The sequence below is a fragment of the Rutidosis leptorrhynchoides genome, chromosome 10, assembly GCF_046630445.1.
Source record: "Rutidosis leptorrhynchoides isolate AG116_Rl617_1_P2 chromosome 10, CSIRO_AGI_Rlap_v1, whole genome shotgun sequence".
Taxonomy (NCBI): Eukaryota; Viridiplantae; Streptophyta; class Magnoliopsida; order Asterales; family Asteraceae; genus Rutidosis; species Rutidosis leptorrhynchoides.
The window spans coordinates 3734237-3761163 of record NC_092342.1 but is presented as its reverse complement, the minus strand read 5'-3'; the positions used below and the strand labels follow the sequence as shown (position 1 = coordinate 3761163).

The window sequence follows — 26927 nt, the reverse complement described above, 5'->3', positions numbered from 1 at the left end:
TGTATACAAATCTCATAAACACTAAAACAAAGCTATGGCTACTTATCATAAGATGCTAGTATTGTTGTTGTTCTTGTTGACAATGGCAAAATCATGTTGTGTTGAAGACAAAGTAAAGGTGTCATTGTACTATGAATCTTTATGTCCATATTGTTCAGATTTTATTGTGAATCAACTTGGGAAAGCATTGTTTCATGAAAATCTAATCTCCATTGTAGACCTTAACCTGGTCCCTTGGGGTAATACTCAATTAGCTCCTAACAATGCTTTGATTTGCCAGGTATGTACAACTTTCAATGCATCATGTACCTTCTACTTATATTCTTATCATTGTAAATAAAAAGTCCTTTGGGTTACTAACTTACTATTATGGGAAACTGATTTTTTTTAAGGCAAACCTACAATCTACACACGAAACCACGAATATTAAATCTCACTTCTTCAAGTGAGGCTTGAACCCACAACCTCTTGGTTGGAGGGTTCCTCTCATACCGCTAGGCCAAGGGCCCTTTGGTATTATGGGAAACTGATCGCTTCAACTCTATGAGATGACAACATATTTTTGTATGTGATTCTAATGCTTTTATATGGTATACAGTTATAACCAAATTGTGTATGACAATTGGTTAAAGTTATAGCATATCACTTACTCAAAAACAAAATACTTACATTATATGTATGTGTGTGTAAACATGTAAATGAAAGCCCACAACTATGTTATTTGCAGCATGGCCCGGACGAATGTTCAATTGACATAGTAGAAGCTTGCGCAATAGATGTGTTGTCTCAACAGGTATAGTTTTAGTTTAATAGTTTTTTTAGAATGACAACATGTCATTTTTTTCGTCTCTCATCGTTTGAACTTACAGATCATGAAAGTTTCATCTATTGAAATGTACATATGAGTTTAGATGTTCGGTAATTCGGTAAATTGTTAAATGTTTCATGTAATTTATCGATCCTTTATGGCAATTATTATAGAAGTTTACATATTGTTCAAGAAAAAGGTTAGGTCATTTAGCATGTCTAGAATTCAGATCAAAACTATGAATCAAAATCATAAATCAGATACATGTATGTCACATATGCAGAAGCAGATTCACATAACCGACTTTCGGTAGGGGGGGGGGGGAACCATTCTATTCTTAGAATAAATTGATCTATAGAACAACTTTAAATAACTAGGAGGATTTAAGTTGATAATGAAATTTGAGTCCTAATCACTGTTTTGTGACATCAGCCCTCTGTTTTAATATAATGACTTGAGTATACATTATAGTAACTTTCAATACAAAACTCTTAAACCATTCAACCTTTTGCGAGTAGTTTTTTTTAATACAGTGTACATCAGTTGCTACATACATGCTTTTAAGCAAATGTATGGTTGATACATGATCTTAACAGGCACTAAGGTATAAGTTGATTCAATGTATGGAAAACTTAAATTTGGAAGGAAGGCACGGCGAATGGAGATCTTGTATGAGTTCACTCAATATATACCCCAAACCCATCATCGATTGCTACCAAACTAGAAAGGGCTTTGATGTAAGTTACTTCTGTTTCCATCCTTCATATCTTTATAACTTTTTAACTTTTGACATGTGACTTTGCATACTTTATCTAACATTTCATAAGCTAACATGGTAGGAACATAAAATTAATTTCAAAATTAATCGATTAATATGTAGAACTTGTTCTTAGTTGTATTTTTGATAGTAGGTACCAAGTAATATTCATGTTATGGTATAATGCAGCTTGAAATGAAATTTGCTGATGAGACAAACCATCTGAATCCTCCTCATAGATTTGTGCCATGGGTTCTTGTCAACAATACCCCACTTCAAGAGGTACATGCTCTCTTTCTCTTTCATTATCATCTTTCGCTATTACTTTCACAAACTAAAAGTTGTACTTACACGTATAATAAAATTTGCTACAGGATTACCAAAACTTTGTTGCATACATCTGCAAAGCCTACACGGGACAGAACAAACCGAAAGTTTGTGAACAACATGTACTTGAGGCCAATTCAGTTAATAAAGAGCCAAACTCCACCTCTCAAGTTTGCTATCGTGGTGAAATCAAACACTCGGTTCCATTCAGTTACAACTGATACACAACTTATATAGTATAAGTTAGTATAACATAACTTCTCTCTTTCTTTTTAATATGTAATTGTAATAATCATCTTTAGTTATCAAAACAATTTTATTAAGTAATATCTTCTATCACTGTATTTCTTATTAAGTACATATAGTTATGGTACCTACATATCATAATTCATCTGGTATATATAATTTATGATTTTAAATCAAAGAAAAACAAGTTCAATTTATATCTAAAATAGATAGAGATAAATCATAGATGAGCCTAATAAAACACACCATTCACAATCATATTCATATGTTAATACATTAGTACACAGTATGATTATAATAAAAAACTAAAAAGAGTTTGCAGGAAGCAAGACTGTTCACACTTCACAAAATAAAAAATCTTAATATTTCTTCTAAGAGGCCAAACTATGATTCAAATCGAATTGAACACGTAATATTTGTTGGTCCCACATAGAAGATACAGACGAATTAACATTCTAAATATCAAGTTAATACCCAAGAAAAAAGAGGTAAAATGGAACGAAACTTACCGCTGAAATAGATATATAGAGCAACAAGATTCTTGATAAAGACTCTAACAAAATAATATTAGAGATGAAGATCAAATGACTTCATAAAGAAGATAATTGCATTAAATTAAATACCTAATTGTTTAAGCCACATTTTTTAACTTTTCTGTAGACATTTTCAAATATATAAAGAAACATCATATGATCATCATCACACAAGAAATAGAGGGCTCTGTTTATATCCATCTTTCTTTCTTATAATATCTTCATTTCAATTCAATTCATTCATCAAAATACAAAAGCATGATGCAAACAGGACCTATCGTTGAACCTTGTTGGCCAATCTACTCTTCTTTTCACTCAATTTTAGATCAAAGTGATCTAAACGTTGACTTGTGTACAAGACGAAAATACCATGATTTTGCTAATCCTACTATCATCACGGACGATTTCGATGATGTGCGCAGATGGTTATGTGACGATGATCAACGGATGGAAGAGATTCCAACCGATAGCTACATATGGAGCCCAAACATGTCTATGAACTCAAATGATTCATGCACACATGTCCCATATGAAACACAATCATCTATGGTAAATAAAGATGATGTCATGGATGTCGAGTCCCAAACAGGATATCAGAACCTACTCATGGCTCATGCTGAGTCCACAGGGTTAGGACAACAAAAGCTAGCTGAAGTGATTAAAAAATGTATAGTAGAAAAAGCTAGCCCAAATGGTCCAGCCATCGAACGGTTAGCCTTTAACTTGTTCAAATGTGGTGAAAATCAAGAACAACAGTACCTTATACATGAATCAAACAAAAACTTCAAGAATGCATTCAGAGCGTTTTATGAGATCTTTCCATATGGGCGATTTGCTCATTTTGCAGCGAATTCCACCATCATTGAAGCGGTTCCATTCCACGCTGAATCAATTCACATAGTTGACTTTAACTTGTGCATAGGAAGTCAATGGCCTCCGGTTATAGAAGATGTAGCACGAATGAACAAATCATTGATCATCACAAGTATCAAACATCATCAATATCAAGACTCACAATTTGAACAAACAAAAAGGCAACTTTGTAACTTTGCAAGAAGTTTTGGTCTAAATTTGAAGGTGCAAGAAATAGAGACGGCACAAATCGCCAAAATATTAGATGGAGGCGAATTTGTGGTCTTTAATTGTATGATTGAACTTCCACATATGGGAAGTACAAGAACCAGATTAGAAGTTATGGACTTTTTAAAACTAGCACAAGAGGTTTTAGTAAAAAACAAAGGGATTATAACTCTTGGAGATGGAGAAGATTTTGATGAAAAATTGAAAAAGTCTTCAGATTTTTCAGCATTTTTTAACAAGTATTTGACACATTACAAAGCATTATATGAATCAATGGAATGGGGCTTTCCTAGTTATCTCAATGAAGCAAGGATCACTATGGAAACCCTTTTTGTTGCGCCTTTAGTATCGTCAGAGTCATGGTTCCAAAAGTGGAAATACGGTAGAGAAAACATGGTTTTCGAAAAGGTTCTCGGGTTAAACGGATGGCCAATAATCCTAGAAAGTTTGAATGAAGCCAAGGAATTGGTGAAGGAAGGAGAAAGCCCATATAGAATCAGAATTGAAGGTGACAATGGGAATCAAATGGTGTTGGAATGGAATGAGACTCCCCTAGTTAGAGTTTCAACATTTACTTTTGAGTTATATAGCATAATTAAATAATTAATTGGTACACAAACTAGTTTTTAGTTATACTTTATTAAACTAGATTTCTAAATCAATTTTCAATATCAATTATTTCTTAATGTTCATCGATTAGTATAGTAAATAATAGTGATTTAAGCATATTTCTTGTAGGATATAATTATGCTGAAGTGAGATATAAGTTAATGCTTCTAAGCATAGCAATACCAATAATCCTATTTTGACTTGAAAGTCTTTCTTTTTCAACTTTGACCTAAAATACTTTTGTTTGTGTTATATAGATAGTACTTGAAGAAAATTATACCAATGAAAACTGTTAGAATACAACATTAAACATCAAAGAAAGTCAACAAAAGTCAAATTACCTTTTTTGTTAAATTGACTTTAGGATCCGAGAAAGGTCTTCTCATCATTTCCCAAGATAGAGGGTCACAAGAATGCAACTCAACGGATTCAAACATTTGCACAAGAAACAACACCTTTCCACAAATGTAAAAGGGGGTTCCAAAGTGTTATTCGATCCAAACTCTTTATAGAATTAGTTGTTAGCAAATGTGTTCACACTTGGCCATTGTCAAATGTATCAATTCAAGTTTAAAAACAAAAACCGATCAATACAATTATCATTACAACTTTGTTAAATCTCTTAAACAACATCAGAATTGAGCTAATGGTGTAGATCTAAGGATCATTACCCTCATTTCTTGCTTAAATCATTTACCATATTGAGTGGCCACCATGTCTATTGACGGTAGCCAGACTCCACCATCATCACAGTCTACAAACACCAACCAGATTAATGATTTAACCAGCCATCTTGTAAACCTATTAAGGAACACTATGAACGTTCAACAACCCAAAATTTCTGACACTTTGAAGATTAGATTGAGCTTAAACAGTTCAAATTATGCATTTTGGTCTCGAATGATGAAGGTTGCCATTGGAGGTAAATCCAAGGCCCTCCTAAATCATTTGACCACAAATCCAATCAATACCAGTGATGAGAAGTATGTAAAATGGGAACACGAGGACCTCTTTGCATTCTCATGGTTAATACAAAACATAGAACCCAATCTAGCTAGAAATTTAACCACATTTTCAACAACAAAACTGCTATAGGAGGCTTTAATCACCAGTTAAGTGGTGGTGTTGATAAGCTTCAGACATACGATTTATATGTTAAGGCAACCGAAATAAAACAAGGCAATATGCATTTCAAAGAGTTGTGGATCCAAATGTAGGGCATTTGGGGGGAACATAAAACAAGAGATCCAAACCCCATGGAAAATGTCTCAGACATCATCAAATACAACAAGATTCGAGCAGAGCACAAATTATTTTAGTTTTTAAATGCACTAGACAGAAAACATGATACTATCAAAAGAGAACTACTGCGTTTAACCCCTTTACCAACAGCAGAAGTGAAGTTCTAATGTTGATGTGTTTGATTAGTCAAATTCCTTTCAACTTTGCTTATGTGGTAGCAAAAAGAATGGTAGGGCTGCCAGCGTCTGTGGATCGTGGTTTGCCTTATGGGTTCTTGCTGAACAATTTCTTTGAAGATGATGATGAGTTGGTGCATACAACAGATGTGGAAGAGGTGGAGCTGAGGTCTTGTATGCAGCTTAAGTGTTTATTTGGTGTTGGTTGTTGTCTTTTGGTGTTCTCTTGATGAAACTTTGTTTGTGTGATATTGGTGACTTTGTCTTTTGATTATGGCTAGATGGTATGTAAATTATGAACTTGATGAACTGAGATGTTTAAATTTGTGTAATATATGACTAGGTTAACTTGTTATGCTTATGATATCCATGCTTAATGTTTATCTGATGTTTTTAATTTCATGAATTGTGAACTTGAACTTGAATGTTTTCTTTTGGAATAAGTTCGATTTGGTTGTAATAACTTGATTTTAATGTTTTAATTTTCATAGTATTGAATATGTTTGACTGTGTGTTTAGTTGTTTTGCAGGAAAAGTATAGTTTATGATTTTAGATAATGAACTGGGTCCTAGGGGGAGTTTGTTGGTGCATATTTAGTCCCCGAGTTCATTATGATCAAGTTAAAATGCTTAATCGTTTAACTTTCTCTGTTGGTATGTATCCGCACGGTTGCAGTAATGTAACCGTACGGTTAGACAGGCAACCGCACGGTTACAACGTGTTGTGTATATTTAATGGGTATTTCGGGTTCATTGTTAGGGTTACGAATCTTAACCTATCCTACACATACAATCCAATACCCTGGTGCTCTAGCATTCAATATAGTCGATCTTTAACATATCTAAGTTGATTTTATTATTATGATCAAAGGTCTTCATTGAGTTTTGAGTATAAAACCCAATAATGAGATTTTTTGCACTCGTTATTGAATTAAAGACTGTTTAATCCTGTTTACACGATCCTACAAGTGGTATCAGAGCTTGTGTGATTGATTGAACGATTGGTTTTTGTCAAACTTCGTTGAGAAATTGTGTTTTTAGTGTTTTTGTCAAAAACCCATGTGAATCATGATTTTTCAGTGTTAATTCGTGTTTTTGTTAAGAAAACGTGTTATTCTGGTCAATAACTTTGTTTTGGACGTCATACAACTGTTAGTTTTGTTCCAGATTGAGTGCTAGATTGACCAAACCCCAAAACCCTAGTTTCTGTGCAGTTTTCTGCCCAGATTCGACCAAGCATACAACCGGACGGTTACACACTGTAACCGCACGGTTACAACATCCGGGTACCACAACTGCATGGATACTCATTAAATCCGTGTAATATACACCCGTTTAAACCACAACCGTAAAACCTCACAACCGTACGGATACTCTCTGCATCCGTCCGGTTACACTTTGCAACCGTGTGATTTACATCCGTGTCAAATCTTACATCCGTGTCGTGCAACCGTACAAACTACTGCAACCGTATAGTGAAACCGTACGGTTACAATGTCAGACGTGTTTGAATCTTCTGAAATGCAATCAGCTCTTGTCGGTGCTTCGTCGTCAGGTCTTCATCACTTGTTGAAGACAGAAAATGAGATTGGTAGTTCTTATAGGGTTACTAGGCTGGAATCTTTGGATGATTTTGCAGAATGGAAGCCTAGGTTCCTGATTTCGTTAAACGATATAGACTCTAGGTTATATAATTTCTTGAAGGTTGAATATGTTTTTCCGACTAAGGATCATGGGGAAACCAAGACACCCATGGAATTGTCTGCAGCTGAGCGCGAGGACTATAATCTTGAGTGTAAAGCATATAGCCATCTTACTCAAGCATTGTCTAAAGAGATATTCCATCAGTTTGAAACGCATTTAACAACCTATGCTTTATGGAATGCTCTAGAGAGTGGTAATGAAGGGACAGCTGAATATAGAAAAACAAAAGGCAAGGTTCTAAAGAAAGAGTGGAAGAATTTTGCTGTTCAGCCCGATGAATCTTTAAAAGATGCTGTTGCTAGATATCGTCACTTGTTAACTGAACTCAAGCGTGTTGACATTGTTTTTCCTACCAAGAAGCTTGTACAATGTTTTCGTGAGGGTCTACCGATTAAATGGGATCCCATGATTGTTGAGATTGAGAAGTCCTTTGCTATCATGGATAATTCCTTGAGTGCATTTATTACTAAGCTTCAGGCAAAGGAGCTAGAATTTCAAGAGAGATTGAAGAGGTTAGAGACTGTTCAGAATCCTGTGAAGTACAAGGCTCCATAAATTGGTTCATCTGAAATGAAACACGCACAGCCACAAACAGCTTTTACTTCAAATTTTGACAAGATAACGTCAAGTTATGTCACTCCTGCACCTCAAAGTGTTCTGTATCAGACAACTTCGAACAAGGGAGCGAGTACTGAGGTTTTGAGAACAGAGAATATTCGCTTGCGTACGATTAAAAGAGTTGAGGAGGATATGGCGTTAATTTCTATGGTGGTGAATTCGTACAACGACTTGTTACATGGGAGAATAGGTAACAGTCATATGGAACAGGAAGACTACGACCAGATAGATGAGAACGAAATGGAGAAAATGGATATTCTATGGGCAATGAGAAGTGTGATTCGCAGGGCAAAAAGATACATTGAAAAGACTGGGGAGAAAAACTTGGGTGTGAGTAAGAATACCAAGTTTGGCTTTGACATGAACAAAGTAAGGTGTCACAATTGTCAAGAGTTGGGTCATTTCAAGCGAAACTGCACTAAACCAAAGCAGCAAGGATTTCATAACCCATTTCATAATCAGAAGCGTGAATCGAAGAATACTGTAAATGTTCCGATTATGGATGAGTCATCAAAGGCTTTAGCAGTTACTTATGATGATGAGTCCTATGATTGGTCAATCGATGTGACTGATGCTTTCGATCGTCATGCTAATGTTGTTAGGATTCCAATGACTGAGGAAGAGGAAGTAAGAGAAAAGGCTGAAAGAGAAAAGATGGGTTGTGTTGGAAGAGATAAACAATGCAAATGCCTAGGATGTAGGATGGAAGAACGACTGGATAGAGCATGGTACTGGGCAAATTGTTTGCGAAGAGGGTATGTGAATAAGAGAGTTTAAGAAATGTTTAAATGGGCAAAGCATAATGACGGTGATGTTTGGACCGACTGTGAGTCTTTCAGCTCGGACGATGAATCAGGGAAGTCTGGTAATCAATCTGACAGGTTTGAGATTGAGAAAAAGGGCTCTTCGGAATTTGGTTCGGATAGCTCAAGTTCGGAATCAGAGTCAGAATCTGAATCAGAATCTGGTCAAGCTAATGAGAAAGCTCCACGCCTTTATGCATTTATGGCTGACTCGTCGAATAAAAACAAGGTAACACTTGAAACTGAATTTGTTTGTACTAAATGTGTTAACCTTGAAAAGCAGCTTAGTGACCTTAGAGAGTCGGTTAAAACATGCAATAGATGTGTAACCCTAAAGGATCAAGTTAGAAGATTGTCTGATATTTGCTTAAACTGTAATAATTGTGTTGCTTTGAAACAAGATACAGATATCCTTAAAAAGGCTAATCAGGTTCTTAAGAAGCAATATGAGGATAATCTGTACTTTAAGAATAGAGAAAAAGAGTTTAGGGACATAATTAAGACATTAGACGATCAGGTGACAGATTTGAAGTCAAATATGTTGTTAAATACTCAGACCATAATGAGGCAGATTAAGGAAATAGATGAGCTTAAGAGAGAAAAAGAATCTTTTAAGAGTAGTTTTAAAACTGAAAAAGAAAAGGCCTATATTTACAAGAGATCTGCTTTCGTACTAGAATATTGTCAGAATGTATGAGGAAATGAAACTAGTGGTGATAATAAACAGTGTCCTCCTCCATTTGAGCATGACTATAGTTTCTTACCTCCCAAGAAACAGTTCGGTGAAGACTATGTTCCCATTCAACCGACCGAACAAGATAAGGTTAACGAGATAGGTACATCTGAGACTCCTAGTGTAGGATTAGAAAAGACTGAAAACGTAGAAAAACCTAACCCTAATACTGTTAAAATTCTGAAAAACTGGGCAAATCAGAGACCAATAAAGATTAGGAACCAATCACCAATTAAATTTGTTAAAGGTCCTAATTTTAAGGAGGAGGACTTCTTGAAACCAGCTTGTAATTCGCAGTCTAAGTATGTTCCTCCACCAAAACGGTCTCCTGATAGAACTCCTGAGCCATCCCCAGTACACAGGAGGTCTCCACCCAGATATCTTAGAAATTGATCTCCACCTGCTCATAGACCTATCTTCAATTCCTATTTTAGGGATGATAATGTTGAAACTGTGCGTACATGTTTGCATTGCGGGTTGGGAGGTCATAGGGCGATTCATTGTTCTAAACGATTAGTTAAACCCAGAAGGAGGATTGAGCTGAGTCCCCCTAAAAGTTTTCAAAAATTTCGATCAGCTTCTCCTCCTAAGAATCAGGTGTCGTCTAGACCTAACTCTCAAGGGTCAAGCAACATGTGATTTATGAGAATTCACCCAAGACCGAAAAGGGAAAAAGGGTTAAGCAAGATAATTTTTATTTTAATAAATCCTTACATAAAAGCCAAATGTGGGTGACTAAAGAGGGTTCTAGTGGGACTTGTGGTTCGGGCACCACTTTCAGGGAAAATGAAATGGTTGTTAATGTTAATGGGAAACCCATTGCCTAAAAGGCATGGGTATCCCCCTCAAACTAATCATTTTTCTTATTGCTTGTGCAGGTTGCTTATATTCCAAACAAGAACACTTGGATTGTTGATAGTGGGGCGTCCAGGCACATGACGGGAAACATGTCTCTGTTGAATGATGTTAAATCTATTAAGGGTGGACCTGTTTCTTTTGCTGGTGATCAAGGAGGGTTTATAACTGATCAAGGGATGATCTCAAATTCTTCATCAGTTTTAACAAAGTGAGCTATGTAAAGGAAATGTCCAATAACCTACTGTCAGTCTCTCAAGTGTGTGACAAGAGGCACAAAGTTTTGTTTGACGAACAGCAGTGTTACATCATGAGAAAAGATTATAAAGTTCCAGATGATATGATTCTTATGACGGCACCTAGATGTCAAGACTTGTACATTCTGGATATGTCAAAGGCTTATGTGAACGCAGCTACAGGGCATCAGGCTTTTGTGTCCAGAGCTTCTGAGCAAGAGTCAATGTTATGGCATAAAAGGATGGGTCATTTGAGTTTCAAGAAAATGAACCATTTAGTTCACAATTGTTTAGTCGAAGGGGTAAATGTTAAAGGGTTTCAGGCTCCTGATGGTTGCGTGCTGTGTAAGAAGGGGAAACAAGCTAAGAAACCACACAAGGCTAAGAAACATCATTCCATTGATACTCCCCTTGAGATGCTTCATATGGACCTATTCGATCCAGTTAACAAGAAGAGTATCACTGGACATTCCTATTGCTTAGTGGTTACTAATGAATACACACGGTTTACGTGGGTTGTGATGCTGAAAAGTAAAGCTGATACTTTTGAACAAATCAAGTTGCTGATCACGAGGCTTGAAACGTTGTATAAATTGAGGGTTCGTAGGATCCGAACAGATAATGGGACAGAGTTTAAAAATAAGAAAATGGAAGAGTATTGTAATGAAAGAGGATTTCAACAACAATTCAGTTCACCCTATACTCCGCAGATGAATGGTGTGGCTGAAATAAAAAATCGTACTCTAATTGAGACTGCTAGGACAATGCTGGCTGACTCAGAATTACCAGTTACCTTTTGGAGTGAGGCAGTTTTGAACGCGTGCTATACGATGAATAGAGTGCTTGTTGTGAAACAGCATGGCAAGACATGTTATGAGCTGCTATTGAAAAGAAAACCTCACATCAAACATCTCGAACCATTTGGGTCTCTTTGCACTATAATGGTTAGAGATACAGGTGGGAAATTCAATCCGAAAGCTGTTACAGGTAGGTTCTTGGGTTATGGGAATGTGTGCTAATGAGTTTATTATTTGGAATCACGGTGTGTTGAAGAATGTATCGAAATTATTGTTCAAAGACATGCAGCAATCCCGTCCGGTAAAGGGTACACATGGCAGTTTGATTATGATAAGTTGTTTGATTCGTTCAATCTTCCAGAGGATGACTCTGATGATGAGGAGATTGCTGCACAAATGATGTATAACATGCATCTCTCGGCTGAACGTATGTCTGATGTGCATATGTAATCTCAAATGCCTAAAGCATCTGATGTTATAGAACCAGTGATAGTGTGATGTTATAGAACCAGTGATAGTGTGATGACCGGGAAAATTTCGACTAATTTAAACCAATTCTCTATATGATTTAATATTATGTAAACCGGTATATATATATATATATATATATATATATATATATATATATATATATATATATATATATATATATATATATATATATATATTATAAGATGTACAAGTAAAATACTATTTGCTACAATAAACACTATTTGCTACAGTAAAAACGACTTTGCTACAGTAAAACACTATTTGCTACAATGAAAACGACTTTGCTACAGTAGCTACAGTGAAAACGACTTTGCTACATTGAAAACGACTTTGCTACAGTAAACACTATTTGCTACAGTACACTATTTGCTACAGTACACTATTTGATGTCGACGAACTAGAAAACAAAGCAGAAATGAGCTGTCCAGCCTAGCCATGTGATCGCATGGCAAAAGCACTGAAAATCCATGCGATCGCATGGGGATCGAAATCAAGAAATGTGCCTATAAAAGGCCGGTTTACTCGACGAAGTATTCACAGAATTTCTTTCTCTCTATATTTATATTTATATTATAATTATAATTTTAAATTTAAGTTTAATAATAATAAGGTATATACGAGGGTGTTTTTAATTCAAGTTTCAAACCGTTTTAAGCTAAGGAAATATTGGGTATTGTTCGGGGTATTTTTCGTGAATCCAAGACCAACCATACAGTCATCCACTATCTTTACGTCTACGTAATTTTCCTACAATATTGAACCACAATATTGAACTGTGAGTTTATAGTCTCCCTTTTTAAATACTTTAAATATTTTTGGGCTGAGAATACATGCAATTTATTTTAAACGCAATAAGACACAAGTACATACTAAATTATACACTGAGTTAAATCGAAAATCCCTTAGCTTTGGTAACTAGTAACTGCCAGTACATAGGATATGGACTGGTGGGCACGAATAATTGTATATGGATCCATAGGGCTTGACATCCCCGTCTGAGCTAGAGCGCTAGCCTTTTAACGGACGTATGTTATTTGAGTTTATGACACGTTGGTTTGCGTGTATTAAAATGAATAGGGTAATTATCATTATAGCGTTAAGTTTAGTTACCAGGGTGCTCTGTTACGTAGAATCTATTGATAAACTTTTGATGACATCTTGTGGTCTATCTTTATATATATTTATGACTCGAGCAATTAAACCTGTAACTCACCAACATTCGTGTTGACCTTTTTAGCATGTTTTATTCTCAGGTCCTTAGACTGTGATGTGCTTGTTGCCTGCATGGAGTCTCTCATGCTTTGTATAAAGTTTATTGCATTCGAAATAAAACTGCGTTGTGTAATAAATAATTTGACTGTGATGTCAAACTGTATGATAAAAACTTATGTATTTTGGGGATTTGCTTATACCTAAGCACTCACCTACATATTTATAACTTTCTATGTTTATAAAGTCACTTATTTTAATGAATGCAATATTTTATCAAAACATATCATATAGAGGTCAAAACCTCACTGTGGAATCAATGATTAATGTGCCGCGTCAATAGCGATTTTGACGGGTCGTTACAGATAGGGACTAATGATGATGACTCAGACTCTAGTGAATCAGTTCCAGCGTTTGAGGAATCCACTTTACAGTCTGAGGGGGAGGAAGTGTATCTGGATGAAGTATACGAGGACATGGTAGTAGAGGAACCAAATAGAACTGGTTGGAGGAACCGATTCTGCATGAGGAACCTATACAAATAGTTACTGTGGATCCTTTACAAACTAATACCACTGAAACAGGCGGACTACGACGGTCTGGCCGATCGGTATCTCTTCCTAAACATTTTGATGATTATGTGATTAACCCTGCAGGTGTTTCATGTGCTAATACAGGTGAATCTTCTGCTTTGGATGAGCATGTGACACCCTCTGCAAATGTTGTTACTGCCTTTTATACTAAATTGAATCAGACTGGAAGAATCTTCATAAATACGTACTGTGCTTTTGTATCGCAAATCGAACCTGAAGACGTCAAAGATGCATTGCAGTATGATGAGTGGGTTTCAGCTATGCAGGAAGAACTTCAACAGTTTAATCATTTGGGTGTTTGGAAGTTGGTAATACCACCTACAGCTGTAAGCCATATGGCCTGAATTGGGTATTGAAGAATAAAAAGGATGATCAAAGTATCGTGATCCGGAACAAAGCAAGATTGGTTGTTCGAGGGTATCAACCAATTCCAGAAGTTGATTATGACGAAGTATATGCTCCTGTTGCAAGACTGGAGGCAATACGAATGTTTTTAGCGTTTGCTTCGTGGAAAGGTTTTAAAGTTTTTCAGATGGATGTTAAGAGTGCATTTTTATATGGTGTTCTTCAGGAGACGGTGTTTGTGCATCAGCCACCGGGTTTTGTTGATCCACATCATCCAGAGAAGGTATATATCTTAGAAAAGGATCTTTATGGTCTTCACCAAGCCCCGAGAGCTTGGTATGCTACTCTGTCAAACTATATGATAGAGAATGGTTTTAGATGAGGGGTCATCGATCAGACCTTGTTTATTAAGGAAAGGGGGGACGACATTATGTTGGTACAAGTATATGTGGACGATATCATCTTTGGGTCAACCGATCAGAAAATGTTTGATGATTTTCAGGACGTAATGCAACAACGATTCAAGATGAGTTCACTGGGGGCCATTAATTTCTTCTTAGGGTTGCAGGTTGATCAAACAGAAAAATGCATTTTTCTACATCAGTCGAAGTATGTAGCTGACATCTTGAGCCGATTCAAGATGGAAGATAAACGAATTACCAAGAATCCTCTGTCGGTGAATCATGGGATTACACAAGAAAATACAGGGACGAAGGTCAATCCGACTCTATACAGGGATATTATTGGTTCTTTAATGTATCTTACAGTGTCTCGCCCAGATATCATGTTCGCCACTTTTTTGTGCGCTCGTTATCAGGCACAACCGAATGTGAATCATATGTTTGCTGCGAAGAAGATCATGCGGTATCTGAAGGGAACTCCAAGTTTGGGCTTATGGTATCCAAGAAAGGAGTGGTTTGATCTAATGGCTTTTAGTGATTCTGATTATGGGGGTTATAAGAGAGACTTCAAATCAACCTCTGGTGGTTGTCAGTTTCTAGGTAGCAGGTTAATAAGTTGGCAGTGTAAGAAACAAACTGTAGTCGCACAATCAATGTGTGAGGCTGAATATATTGCAGCAGCAAGTTGTACTTCTCAAGTTGTCTGGATTCAACAACAGCTTCGGGATTACGGTTTGCAAATTTCTAACACTCCTATTTTTGTTGATAATACTGCTGCTATTGCTGTTACTAAAAACCCTGTTAATCATTCTAAGACCAAACACATAGAGATCAAGTACCATTTCATTAGGAACTGTTATGAAAAGAAACTAATAGATGTCCTGCAAATAGGTACTACAACCCAAAGGGCTGACTTGTTTACAAAAGCTTTTGACTGACCTCATTTCCTATTTCTGTTAAATGTGTTAGGAGTGAAAGATAGGGCGGAGGCTGTGTCCGACAGGGAGTTATTGAAGTAACCATCCAATCTGTATTATTTGTATATTTGCATTTGCATATTGCATCATTTTTTCATGTTACTTAGTTTATTCTTCTGATCTGCATGCTCATTTTATTTTCTGCTAAGCATTTTAAATTCGAAAAACCAAAAAGATTGTGTTTATCTGTTTTCTGTAAGTAGAATAGTTGAGAAAACGGCTTCATCAGAAAATACAAAAACATTGAAGAAAAAAAAAACATAAAAATCAGAAAAAATCAGAAAATGAGAAGTTGCTATGTGAAAATGGGAAATGATTGTATTACTGGACTTGCATGTTAATCGTTCTATGTAAAAAGTAAGTATTACATGATTAGTTAATGAATGTTGATAAATTTTGAGGATTGAATTTTGGAATGAGAGGATTACTTGTGCATAAAGTAAATAATCTTGGCAAGGAATTCGCGGAAAGGTTTATAGCGGTTGACGGTAGTCACTTACCTATCATTAAGAATGTATTGAGAAGTGATTGTTCAGGAACTCAACAGACGGTTGAGGTCTCCCCTACTATGATTTATACTCTAGGTAAGGATTGTCAAGTAAGTCCACAAGGTGAGTTTACTTTTTTTTTGAACCTATACCAGTTTCTATTTACCTTGATTGCTTGGGCCGAAATGCATTAGGTTAGTCAGGTATCCAAAGGGGGATGTGTTGGTCCCTTGATTAACAACAGGAGTATTGTAGAGGGGGGGGGGGGGGGGTTGTGTGAATACAATTTCTTTTAATTAACTAACCAATTAAACACGGTTTAATATTCAAGCATGTAATGTAAATAGAGTCAAAGGTAATTTTTCAACTGTTATTCTTTATTGATTAAATCACAAAGAATTACAACTATCCTTGGCAGAATAATAGTTGGTTGATACAGATTTACCTAAGTATAGCTATGAGGATAAACTTAAAGCTATTACACATTTTGGACTCTAAATAAATAAACCCACACCGCTAGTTGTTACAATAGTGGATACAACAATTTATAGTAGTCCTATTAACCGTGTAATGGTTCTATTGTCCATAGGATGTCTGTACTTGTGGGGATAACTGCACCAGAGATCGTGCTCTCCTCTTTCCTCTTTGGTAGCTATTTGCAGGAACAACCCAATTTGGTTTGGCACCATTATCCGTTTAAACAAATAGAATGTTGTGTTCCCTAGACATTGACAAAGTATAGCACATGTCTGCACATGTGTTAAACTTCTGCATTCCCACGTGGTCTTGTAAGGTCACTTGTCAGCCGTCGACGCATGTCCTTTCCTGTTCAACTTTGTCTTTGACTTCTGTTGAATAGTACAATTGATTTAGACCACTCAGGAAACCACCATGCTTGTAATGGAGCATGGCTGTCTTGTGTTGTATGCTACTTACCAGGTTTACTGGTTCTTCTTATGCTGAGTCACTTGATATTCTTAAATTGCTGGGTTCTCATCCTGTGCTTATTCGAAGAATACACTCTACCTTGTGCTGGTAGACTAGGCAGCATACTGAACACTTGACACATCAATATTTGCTGTCTATACATAAACAAACTTGTGCTGGCTGCACATAACATTTTAGTGCAAATAAATTACAGTTTTGTCATAATTAAATCCTTAATTATCTTGGGGACTCAACAATCTCCCCCTATTTGATGATGACAAAACTTATGACATTTAGAGAAAACACTAAAGCCAGCACTAAGGACCCTAATAAAAAATTCGGCAGTAAACTTGTCCCTTTTTAAGTTTGTTTTGGGATCTTTTGCTGAGTTATCTATATCTTATAATTTGATATGATTTTTGAAGATAAACTCATTTCACTTTCATTACAACAGAATATATACAGTAATTACAAGAACATCATAATGAAAAATGAAATAAACAAAAGATACAATTTGAGCACTAGAGGGCTATCTATCTTTATCTTTATCTAATTCTTCTTCAGATAGCTCCTCTTGTTTGATTTTCCAGGCTTCAGGAAATAGGATAGGTATATCAGCAGGATCAAATACAGGGATATGAGGAGGTAGAATGATGGGATCTCTTCTTTGTGGGCCTTCACCAGTAGATTTCTTTCCTTTAGGATTTTAAGAAAGTACTTCTTCTACGTTTACTACAGGTGCATTCCCAAATTTTGTTGCTTTGTTGAAGAGCTCTTGGAGTTCTGGCTTCAATGTCTTTTTAATACCACTTTCAGCTTTACCAATGAAGTACTCCAATATCTCCATCCATTCACTGAATCCTAAGGATCGTAACTCATCATAGTTTATCCTTTCTTGAACATTATTCTCCCTGCTGACATTGAAAGCTCTTTTTGAGCCTCTGTGCACTTTGATGATCTTGCCGGGATTTGATCTTCTGTTCATCACATCACCATACCTGCTCCTATAATAATGATCAGGTAGTTCTATGGTTCGGTCAGTTTCTATAGAAGCAGTAGTAGGTGCTTTCTCAGCAGCTTATAGTTCATCAAAGGTCTTATCATGTTCCTTGACAATGGCTTTATCTAATTTGAGGGACTCAGCCTCTTGCTTTCTATCAGCAGCCAATTTGTCTTCTACTTCCTGAAGCCTTAACCTCTCAGCGAGTTTAGCATCAGCAGCCTCCCTTCTTTGTCTTTCAGCTTCTAAGCCCAACAGATAATCATTGGCAGTAATTTTCAGGGATTTTGCTGTTTCAATCATCTTTCTACCCTCTTCAGTTCTAAGGGCAGCATGATACTACCTTAAATCCATACCCAGCTGGCGAGCCTCTTGAAATTGAGCTTTCTCCTCATCAGTAGAGAGCCTTTGACCACTGTTATTTAAATATACACTAATTTCAATGCCATAAGTCAAGGCAGTGATGTAGAATGGCTGATCAAGAGGATGATGCAGCAATCTAACTTGGCGTATCCTTTCATTAATAGCTGCTTGTCTTTGCTCAAGCAATTATGGTACATTGATCTCTAGCCTGTAAGCCTCTCTTTCATCTGGATTCATTCTAAATAGTTCTGGCTCACTACGGGCAACTGAGTCATCTTCCCAGGTAGTGTGTTTATCATGATGTTTTGGGGAAGATGGAGGATACATGATTGATTCTACAATGCCAGAAGAACTCACTGGAAACTGGTTAACATGATTATACTGTGTTCTGTTAAAATAAGTGAGGGTCCGGGGAGAGATAGGTGATTGAAAAAATAAGTGATCTCCTCTACCCCAGACTGTAAAGTCAGCAGGATTAACCGTATCATCATCTTGATTAGCACCCAGATCAACCACCTTTGTTGGGTCTTCAACACTTGTAGCACCTAGCAACACACTTCTGGCTGCGTCTTCATTCACAGCACTCCTTGTTGTGTCTTCAGTACCAGCTGACTGATTAGTATCAGCTGGTACAATCACCTCAGTATCTTCATTAGCTGCCTTAAATAGGGGTCCTTTCCTAAGGGACTGATTATTCCTAGGAGCAGATTTTACTCTTTGTTTATCAATAGACATGAGTTCAGCTGATGGTTCTTGTGTTCATACTGGATCTAGTGGAGGCAGGTAAGGAACAATAGCAAGATGCTCCCCCTGAACATCATCATCATCAAGGTCTATTATTTCTGCCGGCTGTCGTTATGTAGCTGGCTGAGCAGAAGATGCTGATCGAGGAGATGAGCTAGTTTCTAATATTGCATCTAGCCATTTCATAAACACGTCAGCTCTTACTCCTCCTGACCCAGTAGATTGCAGATAATCTTTCATTTCTTCAGGGGTCATTCTTTTGATCCTGTCTGCTCGCTCAGCATACAGCTTTGCTCTTTTCTTGTCATACTTAACCATGAACTTAGCATTTCTTTTACGAGCATCTCTTTTGTACTTTTTAATGCTTATTAGTTCATCATTAATGTCCATTTTCTCTGGGGTCAGGCTCCTTCTATGTTCAATTCTGTGTTGTTTACGAGCAACATAGGCCTCCCACTTGACATTAAAGGCATCATTTAAAACTTGCTGTCTCTTCTGATGTCTTTCCAGTTTTCTTTTCATTTTTCTTTCAATCGTTTGAGAGACAACAAAAGATTCAGCAACAGCTAACTCAGAAATATCAATGGGCTTACTGCCAGAACCAATATCATCCACTGATGTGGCAGACACATACTGGGTTGAGATTCACCAGCTGCCTGTACACCAGCTTCAGTATGAGCGTTGCTGGGCTTAGTGCCAGAACCTTGACCAGTAGTACCATCACCATCACCATCACCATCCCTCCTTTGTTGTTTTGGAGCCTTTTCATGCTCATACTCCCCCTCTGATTGTTTTCTCTTTTTGGACTTCTTTTTAGACTTCTTCTCCCCCTTTTTGTCATCAGCAGGGGCAGAAGGGTGATCAGGGGAGACCTGTGCATCAAGGTCACTATCGGACTCCGGAACAGAGAAAGCAAAGTTGTTCCAGTCAGCAACTTTAGGAGTAAGATGGGCACCAGGATCCACACCATATTGTCGAAGACAGAGGTTTGAAGACCTAACTTCATTCCTTGCAACACCCATGGCCATTTGTTTAACAATGGCCCTAACATCACCTTGTAGGGCAGCCATGCATTGCATATTCTCTACCAGTTGAACATAGTCAGAGGCGGGAATCATGTTAGCCATTTACTGTTCCTACGAATCCAATCTCTCTGACAATACCCTATTCTCCTCATTTAGAAATAGATTCCTTCGATTAGCAGCATCAAGATCAGCTTGGAGACGGGTAATATGTTCACAATATTCATTATGAGAGATGATTCGCTTCTGGAGGTTCTCCTCTTCTTCATGTTGTTTGACAATAGCCTCTACTGTAGATCAGCAAAAGCAATACTTGTTTAAGCTTGTTTTCAATAGAAGCAGTAGTAACCGCCCCAGCTGTGCGTACTGCTTCAAACACTCTATCGACAATAGCAGAACGAATGGTGTTTTGTAGATCCGGTGTAACTTCGGCTAATGTCTTATAGACAGCCAAAGTGGAGATGGCAGCCACCTCATCAGTATTAAAACTGTTGGTTGAGGGGCGATCACTAGCAGCTAACGTAGAATACCTCCGTGGGGTGGTGGAGGTGGAAGGTCAGAATCTGACCTGTCACCATGATCACCATCATTTTTACCTTCATCCGATGGTTTAGAACCACTGGTAGTCTTGTCAGCATCATTATCAGCATCATCAGTTAGATCAACTGGTTTGTCTTTGGAACCAGTCACATTATCATGAGTGACTGGTCCGCCCTTACCAGTACCTTTATCAGCATCACCATTAGATGAAGAAGATGATGAGGAAGAAGCTGATGAATCAGAAGGTACTGGCGAATCAGGGACATTTTGCATAACACATCTACCAGTAGTTGGATCTATGATGAACTTGAGAGGCCTCCATGTACCAGGCCATGGAGAAGCAGCTGGAGCCATACCAAAGTAGTGATAGTATGGCTGCTCATTAATTTGTTGTAGTGTGGCCAACCTCTCATATATCTCTTCTCTTGCTGGTCGATCCAGCTGAGATAATAGCTCAGTCAGCTCCTCTTCTGGTAATTTACTGGCTGAGACTATAGCACTTTGGGGATCAATAGTCAGCTGATCCACCAGCAAGGCAACTCTAGGAGTGCTGGATGCTCCCCTATAGATGAAGTTAGGTACAACTTCATCAGGATCTGGTACCTGGCACACATATGGCTTCTCCTCAGCAGAAGCAGTAGCCTGAGAAGAACCAGTAGTGGCAGTAGCAGAGGTACCAGCATCCATAATGGGTTTCGTAAAACCAGTAACAGCAACGGACGACTGCTCAGAAGATGGAATAACAGTAGCAGAAGCAGCAATATCCATCTGTGGTTCTTTTGGAACATAGCCAACATCCTGAAGAAATGAAGGCCAGGGATCATCATCATCATCATGCAAGCCACCACTAGTAACTACTTCAGTAGTAGCAGTAGTTTGAGAAAAAACAGTGGTAGTGGCAGCAGCATCAATATCAAGAACCTCCTTAACAATGTTATCAATAACCTTTTCAAGTACCGGAGGAGGTTCCATTATCATCTCATCAACCACTTCAGAATCAGTGGTTGAAGTAGCAATACCAGAGACAGTAAGAGGAGTAGCAGATATATCAGCAGTAGCTACCTCCTCATTAACAGTAAGATCAGTGGACTCAGTAGCCACAATGTCTCCAGTAGAGCCAGCAGCAGTAGAGGCAACAGTACTAGTATCAACACTACCAGTAGGAAAATCAGTAGCACCAACACCAGTAGCAGAAGCAGAGAGCTCATTAGTAGAAACAATAACATCTTTTTCTTGCTCCCCCTCTGCCTGTTCATCTACCCTGCTAAGAAATGAAACAAAAGAACATTTTATGTTAACAACTGTAGAACCAAATAAATTTGACTCAACAATTGCATCTGTTGTTGGTCTCTGGGGACAGACTGGTGTTTTAGTCAGCCCTTTGATTGAGACAGAGTTAGGTGTCTGTAAGTGCAGCTGTGACTCTGCTGACTCATTGGCAACACATGTTGACTCAGATAGTGTAAGAGTTCTGGCTGGTAATAATGTAGGAGTGTGACTCTTATCATGATCCAAATAACATTTGGGCTGTGCAGTAACATGAGCTGATTCAACAAGATGAGGAGCCAGCTCAAGTCTGCTTTGGGGGTCAGTTATGTTCTGTGCTGGTTGTACTGTCAGCAGAGGATATTGCATGATGTTCAATTTAGAAAAATGTGGAAGTGCCTGGTTAGAAGAGTATGGGTTGCTACTCTTCTTAACACTAGTTTTAAAACCAGTCAGCTTGGGAGTAAAGGTTGTGCCTTCAACTCCACTTTCATTTTTCAAGTCAGCAGTTAAAAGATTTTTAATTAGGTTAGAGATTTTTGCTGTTTGGTCTAGAGATGCACCAGGTTCCATAGCAGTTTTCTTTTCAAAAGTAGCAGTTGAGACTGTGGCAATCCCTCCTGTGGTTTGCTTGGAGCCAGCTTTAGCTCGTTTGGATTTGCATGTTACCAAGAAATAGTTAAGCAACGGATTCCAATACTAGAAGTGGGTATTCAGTATATAAGACTAGGGCTGTTCTTTATTATCAGAGATCACTAGATTCTAATACAACTACTGCTTTACCAGTATGTGAGACGGTGGCTGTACTAGTTGAGGTAGCTGGCTTCTTCCGTTTTACAGCTGGCTTTCGCTGAGGTCCCTCCCCCTCAGCTGGTGCAACACCAGAGGCAGTCGTTGGGTTTACTCCACCCCGAGCAGCAAGATACTCGAGCATACCTGGTGTTAAACCAGTATATGGAGCAGCAGGAGCATCTTTTGGCATTCCCCCTTGTTTTAGTGGCAAGTCAAACGATTGATAAGCAATTTGCTGGTAAGCTTCACCCAGCTTATTTTCAAAAACAAGGCTCAAGAACCTTGGAAAGGGGATTAGATGTGTTCGTTTGGGTGCAAGCACCATTTCCCTAAACCTCAAATAAATTTCACCAGCGTAATCAATATTACGGTTAAACAGCAACCCGTGACCCATCTTCAGCTCAAAATCTGAGCACTGATCAAAACTTCCAGACTTCTGGCTGATACACTGAGTCAGCAACCCAAAGAAATAATACCATAGAGGTGGCATATGCTTCTACAGTGGTGTATGAGCTACTGGTTGAGTGAACCCAATAATTTCCAGTACCTCCATTCTAAACTCATCACTGGTAGGTGAATTCACAAATAGACCACCGGGTAATTGAAGAGCTCGTCGGATGGCGTCAGCAGTGATGGAGCAGGTTAGGGTTTCAGTCACAATGCCACGAATACATGGAACATTCTGTGAGGTGGTGGTCATGGTGGCAGTATACCAGAATCTGGCCAAGCAGGCAGGATATAAACGCGAGGGTACACCTGTAATAGCCCTAGCCAGAGGAGATTGTTGTATATAATTGATCAACATTTCATAGCCCATGTTGACTTTAGATTTTGGAACGGACAGGGCATGAGCAGCATTGCCTCTCGATAGGCGAATCAATGCATGATCTGGTGCATTAGCAGCCCTGATCAGGTTGAGGTGAGGATTGAATAGTGGGCCCTGTACAATAGGTTCCTCCGGTGCCAGTTGAGGTTGTGGTTCTGGTTGTGGTTGCTGTTGTTGTTGTTCCTCCGATTGGTGCTCAGTAGGTGGTGATTGTTGTTGTTGTTGGTCTGCCATTGATGAACTTGTTGAAGATGAGAGTTTGAGAGATTTGAAGATTTGAATATTTGGATAAAAGAGTGTGTGTGATTTTGAAGAATGAATAACCGAAGGTTATTATGGAAGGTGAATCACTCTTTTATCCTTTTTTATTGGTGAAAAAGTGCAGGAGAGAGAAAATGGCAACTGTCATCTGCAGGCGCGTGAGCAGATGTGACAGACTGGCACGTTTTCGAGGGGACACAGACTGTTGACATGATGTTTAATCGGCTTGAACACTCATACCTCCCATTAAGCATTAAATGCAGCAGTTTTCAAATCAAATTGAAGTTAAAAACCATAAGATAAATTTTGTATTAAATACAAAAATTCCTTGTGACATTTAATATGTTATGAATTTAATTTTAAATCATTGGGAGTAAATGAGTTTCAGTTTTAAGGTATCATTTAAGTATTGTGAGCTATTTATTATTTCATTTTGAACGAGTTAATAACCATGACATAAAAGACCTTGTAGTGCTGACTGTTTGACATGTAGGCAGTAAGTGAAAATTGTAGCTTACTGGTTTGTCCTACATGTTGTAGATCCAGCACACCAACAAAGTTGTCTTTTATTTTAGAGTTCAAGCATACCCAGCTCAGAGATGAGATAGTTAAAACGTTTCTCATCTAAGGACTTTGTGAAGAGATCTGCTAACTGCTGGTCTGTTGAAATAAAGTGTAGCTCCACATCTCCTTTCTGAACATGATCCCTTATGAAATGATATCGAATGTCAATGTGCTTTGTTCTATAATGCATCACAAGATTGTTGGTGATAGCAATTGCACTTGTGTTGTCACAGTAGATTGGAGTTTTTGTGACATGAACACCATAGTCTTTCAGCTGGCTTTGCATCCATAGTACTTGAGCAGTACAACTACCATCAGAAATGTATTCTGCCTCAGCAGTAGATGTGGACACAATATTTTTCTTTTTTGCCGTCCAGCCTACCACCCAGTAACTGGCAACCACCAGTAGTACTTTTCCTGTCTATTTTACACCCTGCAAAGTCAGCATCTGAATACCCAATTAGCTCAAAATCTTGGTCTTTGGGATACCAAAGACCACGTTTAGCAGTACCTTTCAGATACCTAAATATCCTTTTTACTGCTAGCAAGTGTGACTCTTTAGGATCAGCTTAATATCTGGCACAGAGACATGTGGCAAACATAATATCTGGTCTGCTGGCTGTAAGATAAAGTAGGGATCCAATCATACCTCTATATTAAGTAATATTGACTGGTTCACCATTGGGATCAGCATCTATTTTAATAGATGCTGCCATTAGGGTCCCTATATCTTTTAAACAGGTCAGACCAAATTTCTTTAACATATCTTTGATATATTTATCCTGACTGATAAAAATTCCATCATCAAGTTGTTTAATTTGCAATCCTAAAAAGTATTGCAAATCTCTTTGTAAGCTCATTTCATATGTCTTTGACATAAGTTTTGAAAAATCTTGACAATGTTTCTCATTTTTAGATCCATATATAATATCATCCACATATATCTGTACAGCAAGAGATCACCATCTGTCTCTTTTGAGAACAAAGTGGTATCAATTATTCCAACTTTAAAACCTATACCAGTGAGATACACATGAAGTGTCTCATACCATACTCTTGGTGCCTGTTTGAGGCCATAAAGAGCTTTGTTTAGCTTGTAGATATGGTCTGGATATTTACTGCTTACAAAATCAGGAGGCTGTTTGACATAAACTTCTTCTTGCAGCTTCCCATTTAGAAATGCAGATTTAACATACATCTGGAATACCCTAAAGTTCATCTTAGCAGCATATGCCAAGAACAATCTGATAGCTTCCATCCTAGCCACTGGAGCATATGTCTCTCCATAATCCAATCCTTTTTCCTGTTTGAATCCCTGAGCTACCAATCTAGCTTTGTTTCTGATCACAATCCCATCTTCATCCATCTAATTCTTGAAAACCCACTTGGTACCAATGATCTTCTTAGTTTCATCATCAGGTTTAGGTACCAATGTCCAAACCTTATTCCTATCAAACTGGGAGATCTCTTCTTGCATAGCTCATGCCCAGCTTGGATCTTTGATTGCTTCATCAGGACATGTAGGTTTAATGGTAGACACAAAATTTACATGCATACAAAAATTGCTGGTTGCATGTCTTCTTGTTTTAACACCACTAGCCAGATTACCAATAACTTGCTCAATTGGATGTTCTTTTGTCCATCTAGTGTTATGAACAGGTGAGCTTGTCATGGAACACACATCATCTTAATCATCAGCTGGTTAAAAGGTATGAGCAGCAGTTGGAGACAGGTGTTCATTATTAGTGTAACCAGTACCAGCTTGTGATCCTTCAGAACCAGTAGACCTATGCTCAAGTTGTAGGACTTCAGTAGAGCCAGTAGGTCCACTTGGTTTAGACACAGATGGAACAGAGTGTTCCATCTCATCATCAGAGAACCCAGCAACATGGATTGGTGAGGGATTTGCTGCTGGTTCTTCATCATCATCTAGAGCTTACTGAGTAGGCTCTTCAAACAGTAACTCCTCATCTTCTTGACCAGGAGATGAAGTAGGGGTAGTTTCATCAAATGTAACATTAATGGATTCTTCAAAACAACCCCTTCTTTTATTGAAAACACTATATGCCTTTGACATTTTAGAATATCCCAAGAATATACCTTCATCAGCCTTAGCATCAAACTTGCCTAGCTGATCCCTATTGTTTAGAATGGAACAGGGAGTGCCAAATACATAAAGAAATGAAATTGAGGGTCTTCTTCCTTTGAAAACTTCATAAGTAGTTTTCTGATGTCTTTTCACTATTAAAGATCTATTCTGGGTAAAACATGCAGTATTCACAGCTTCTGCCCAATATGAATTTTTCAGCCCAGACTCAGCCAACATAGATCTTGCTGCTTCATGAGAGTTCTGTTCCTTCTTTCTGCAACACCATTCTGTTGAGGTGTTCTCACAGCAGAAAAATTCTGTGAAATACCTTTGTCAGCACAAAATTCTTCCAATATTGCATTTCTGAATTCTGTACCATGATCACTTCTAAGCTACTTCACCAGTTGCCCATTCAGTAGTTCCATTCTTTTGATAAAATTGATGATTTCCTCAGCAGCTTCACTCTTTTGCTTCAAAAAGAATACCCAAGTGTATCTGGAATAT

General features: G+C 37.8%; 2 protein-coding genes across 2 annotated transcripts; both read left to right on the top strand.

Moving 5' to 3' along the window:
• Positions 1-34: 34 nt before the first annotated feature.
• LOC139873665 (gamma-interferon-responsive lysosomal thiol protein-like) lies at positions 35-2113 on the top strand. Its single transcript, XM_071861607.1, has 5 exons — positions 35-280; positions 728-793; positions 1405-1545; positions 1755-1847; positions 1940-2113. Exons 1-5 carry the CDS (start codon positions 35-37, stop codon positions 2111-2113), a joined length of 720 nt encoding a protein of 239 aa, XP_071717708.1.
• A 735-nt stretch (positions 2114-2848) lies between these two features.
• Positions 2849-4439, top strand: LOC139873205 (protein NODULATION SIGNALING PATHWAY 2-like). The gene has a single exon (XM_071861136.1). The coding sequence runs from the start codon at positions 2930-2932 to the stop codon at positions 4352-4354; it is 1425 nt and encodes a 474-aa protein (XP_071717237.1). The 5' UTR covers positions 2849-2929; the 3' UTR covers positions 4355-4439.
• Positions 4440-26927: the final 22488 nt, after the last annotated feature.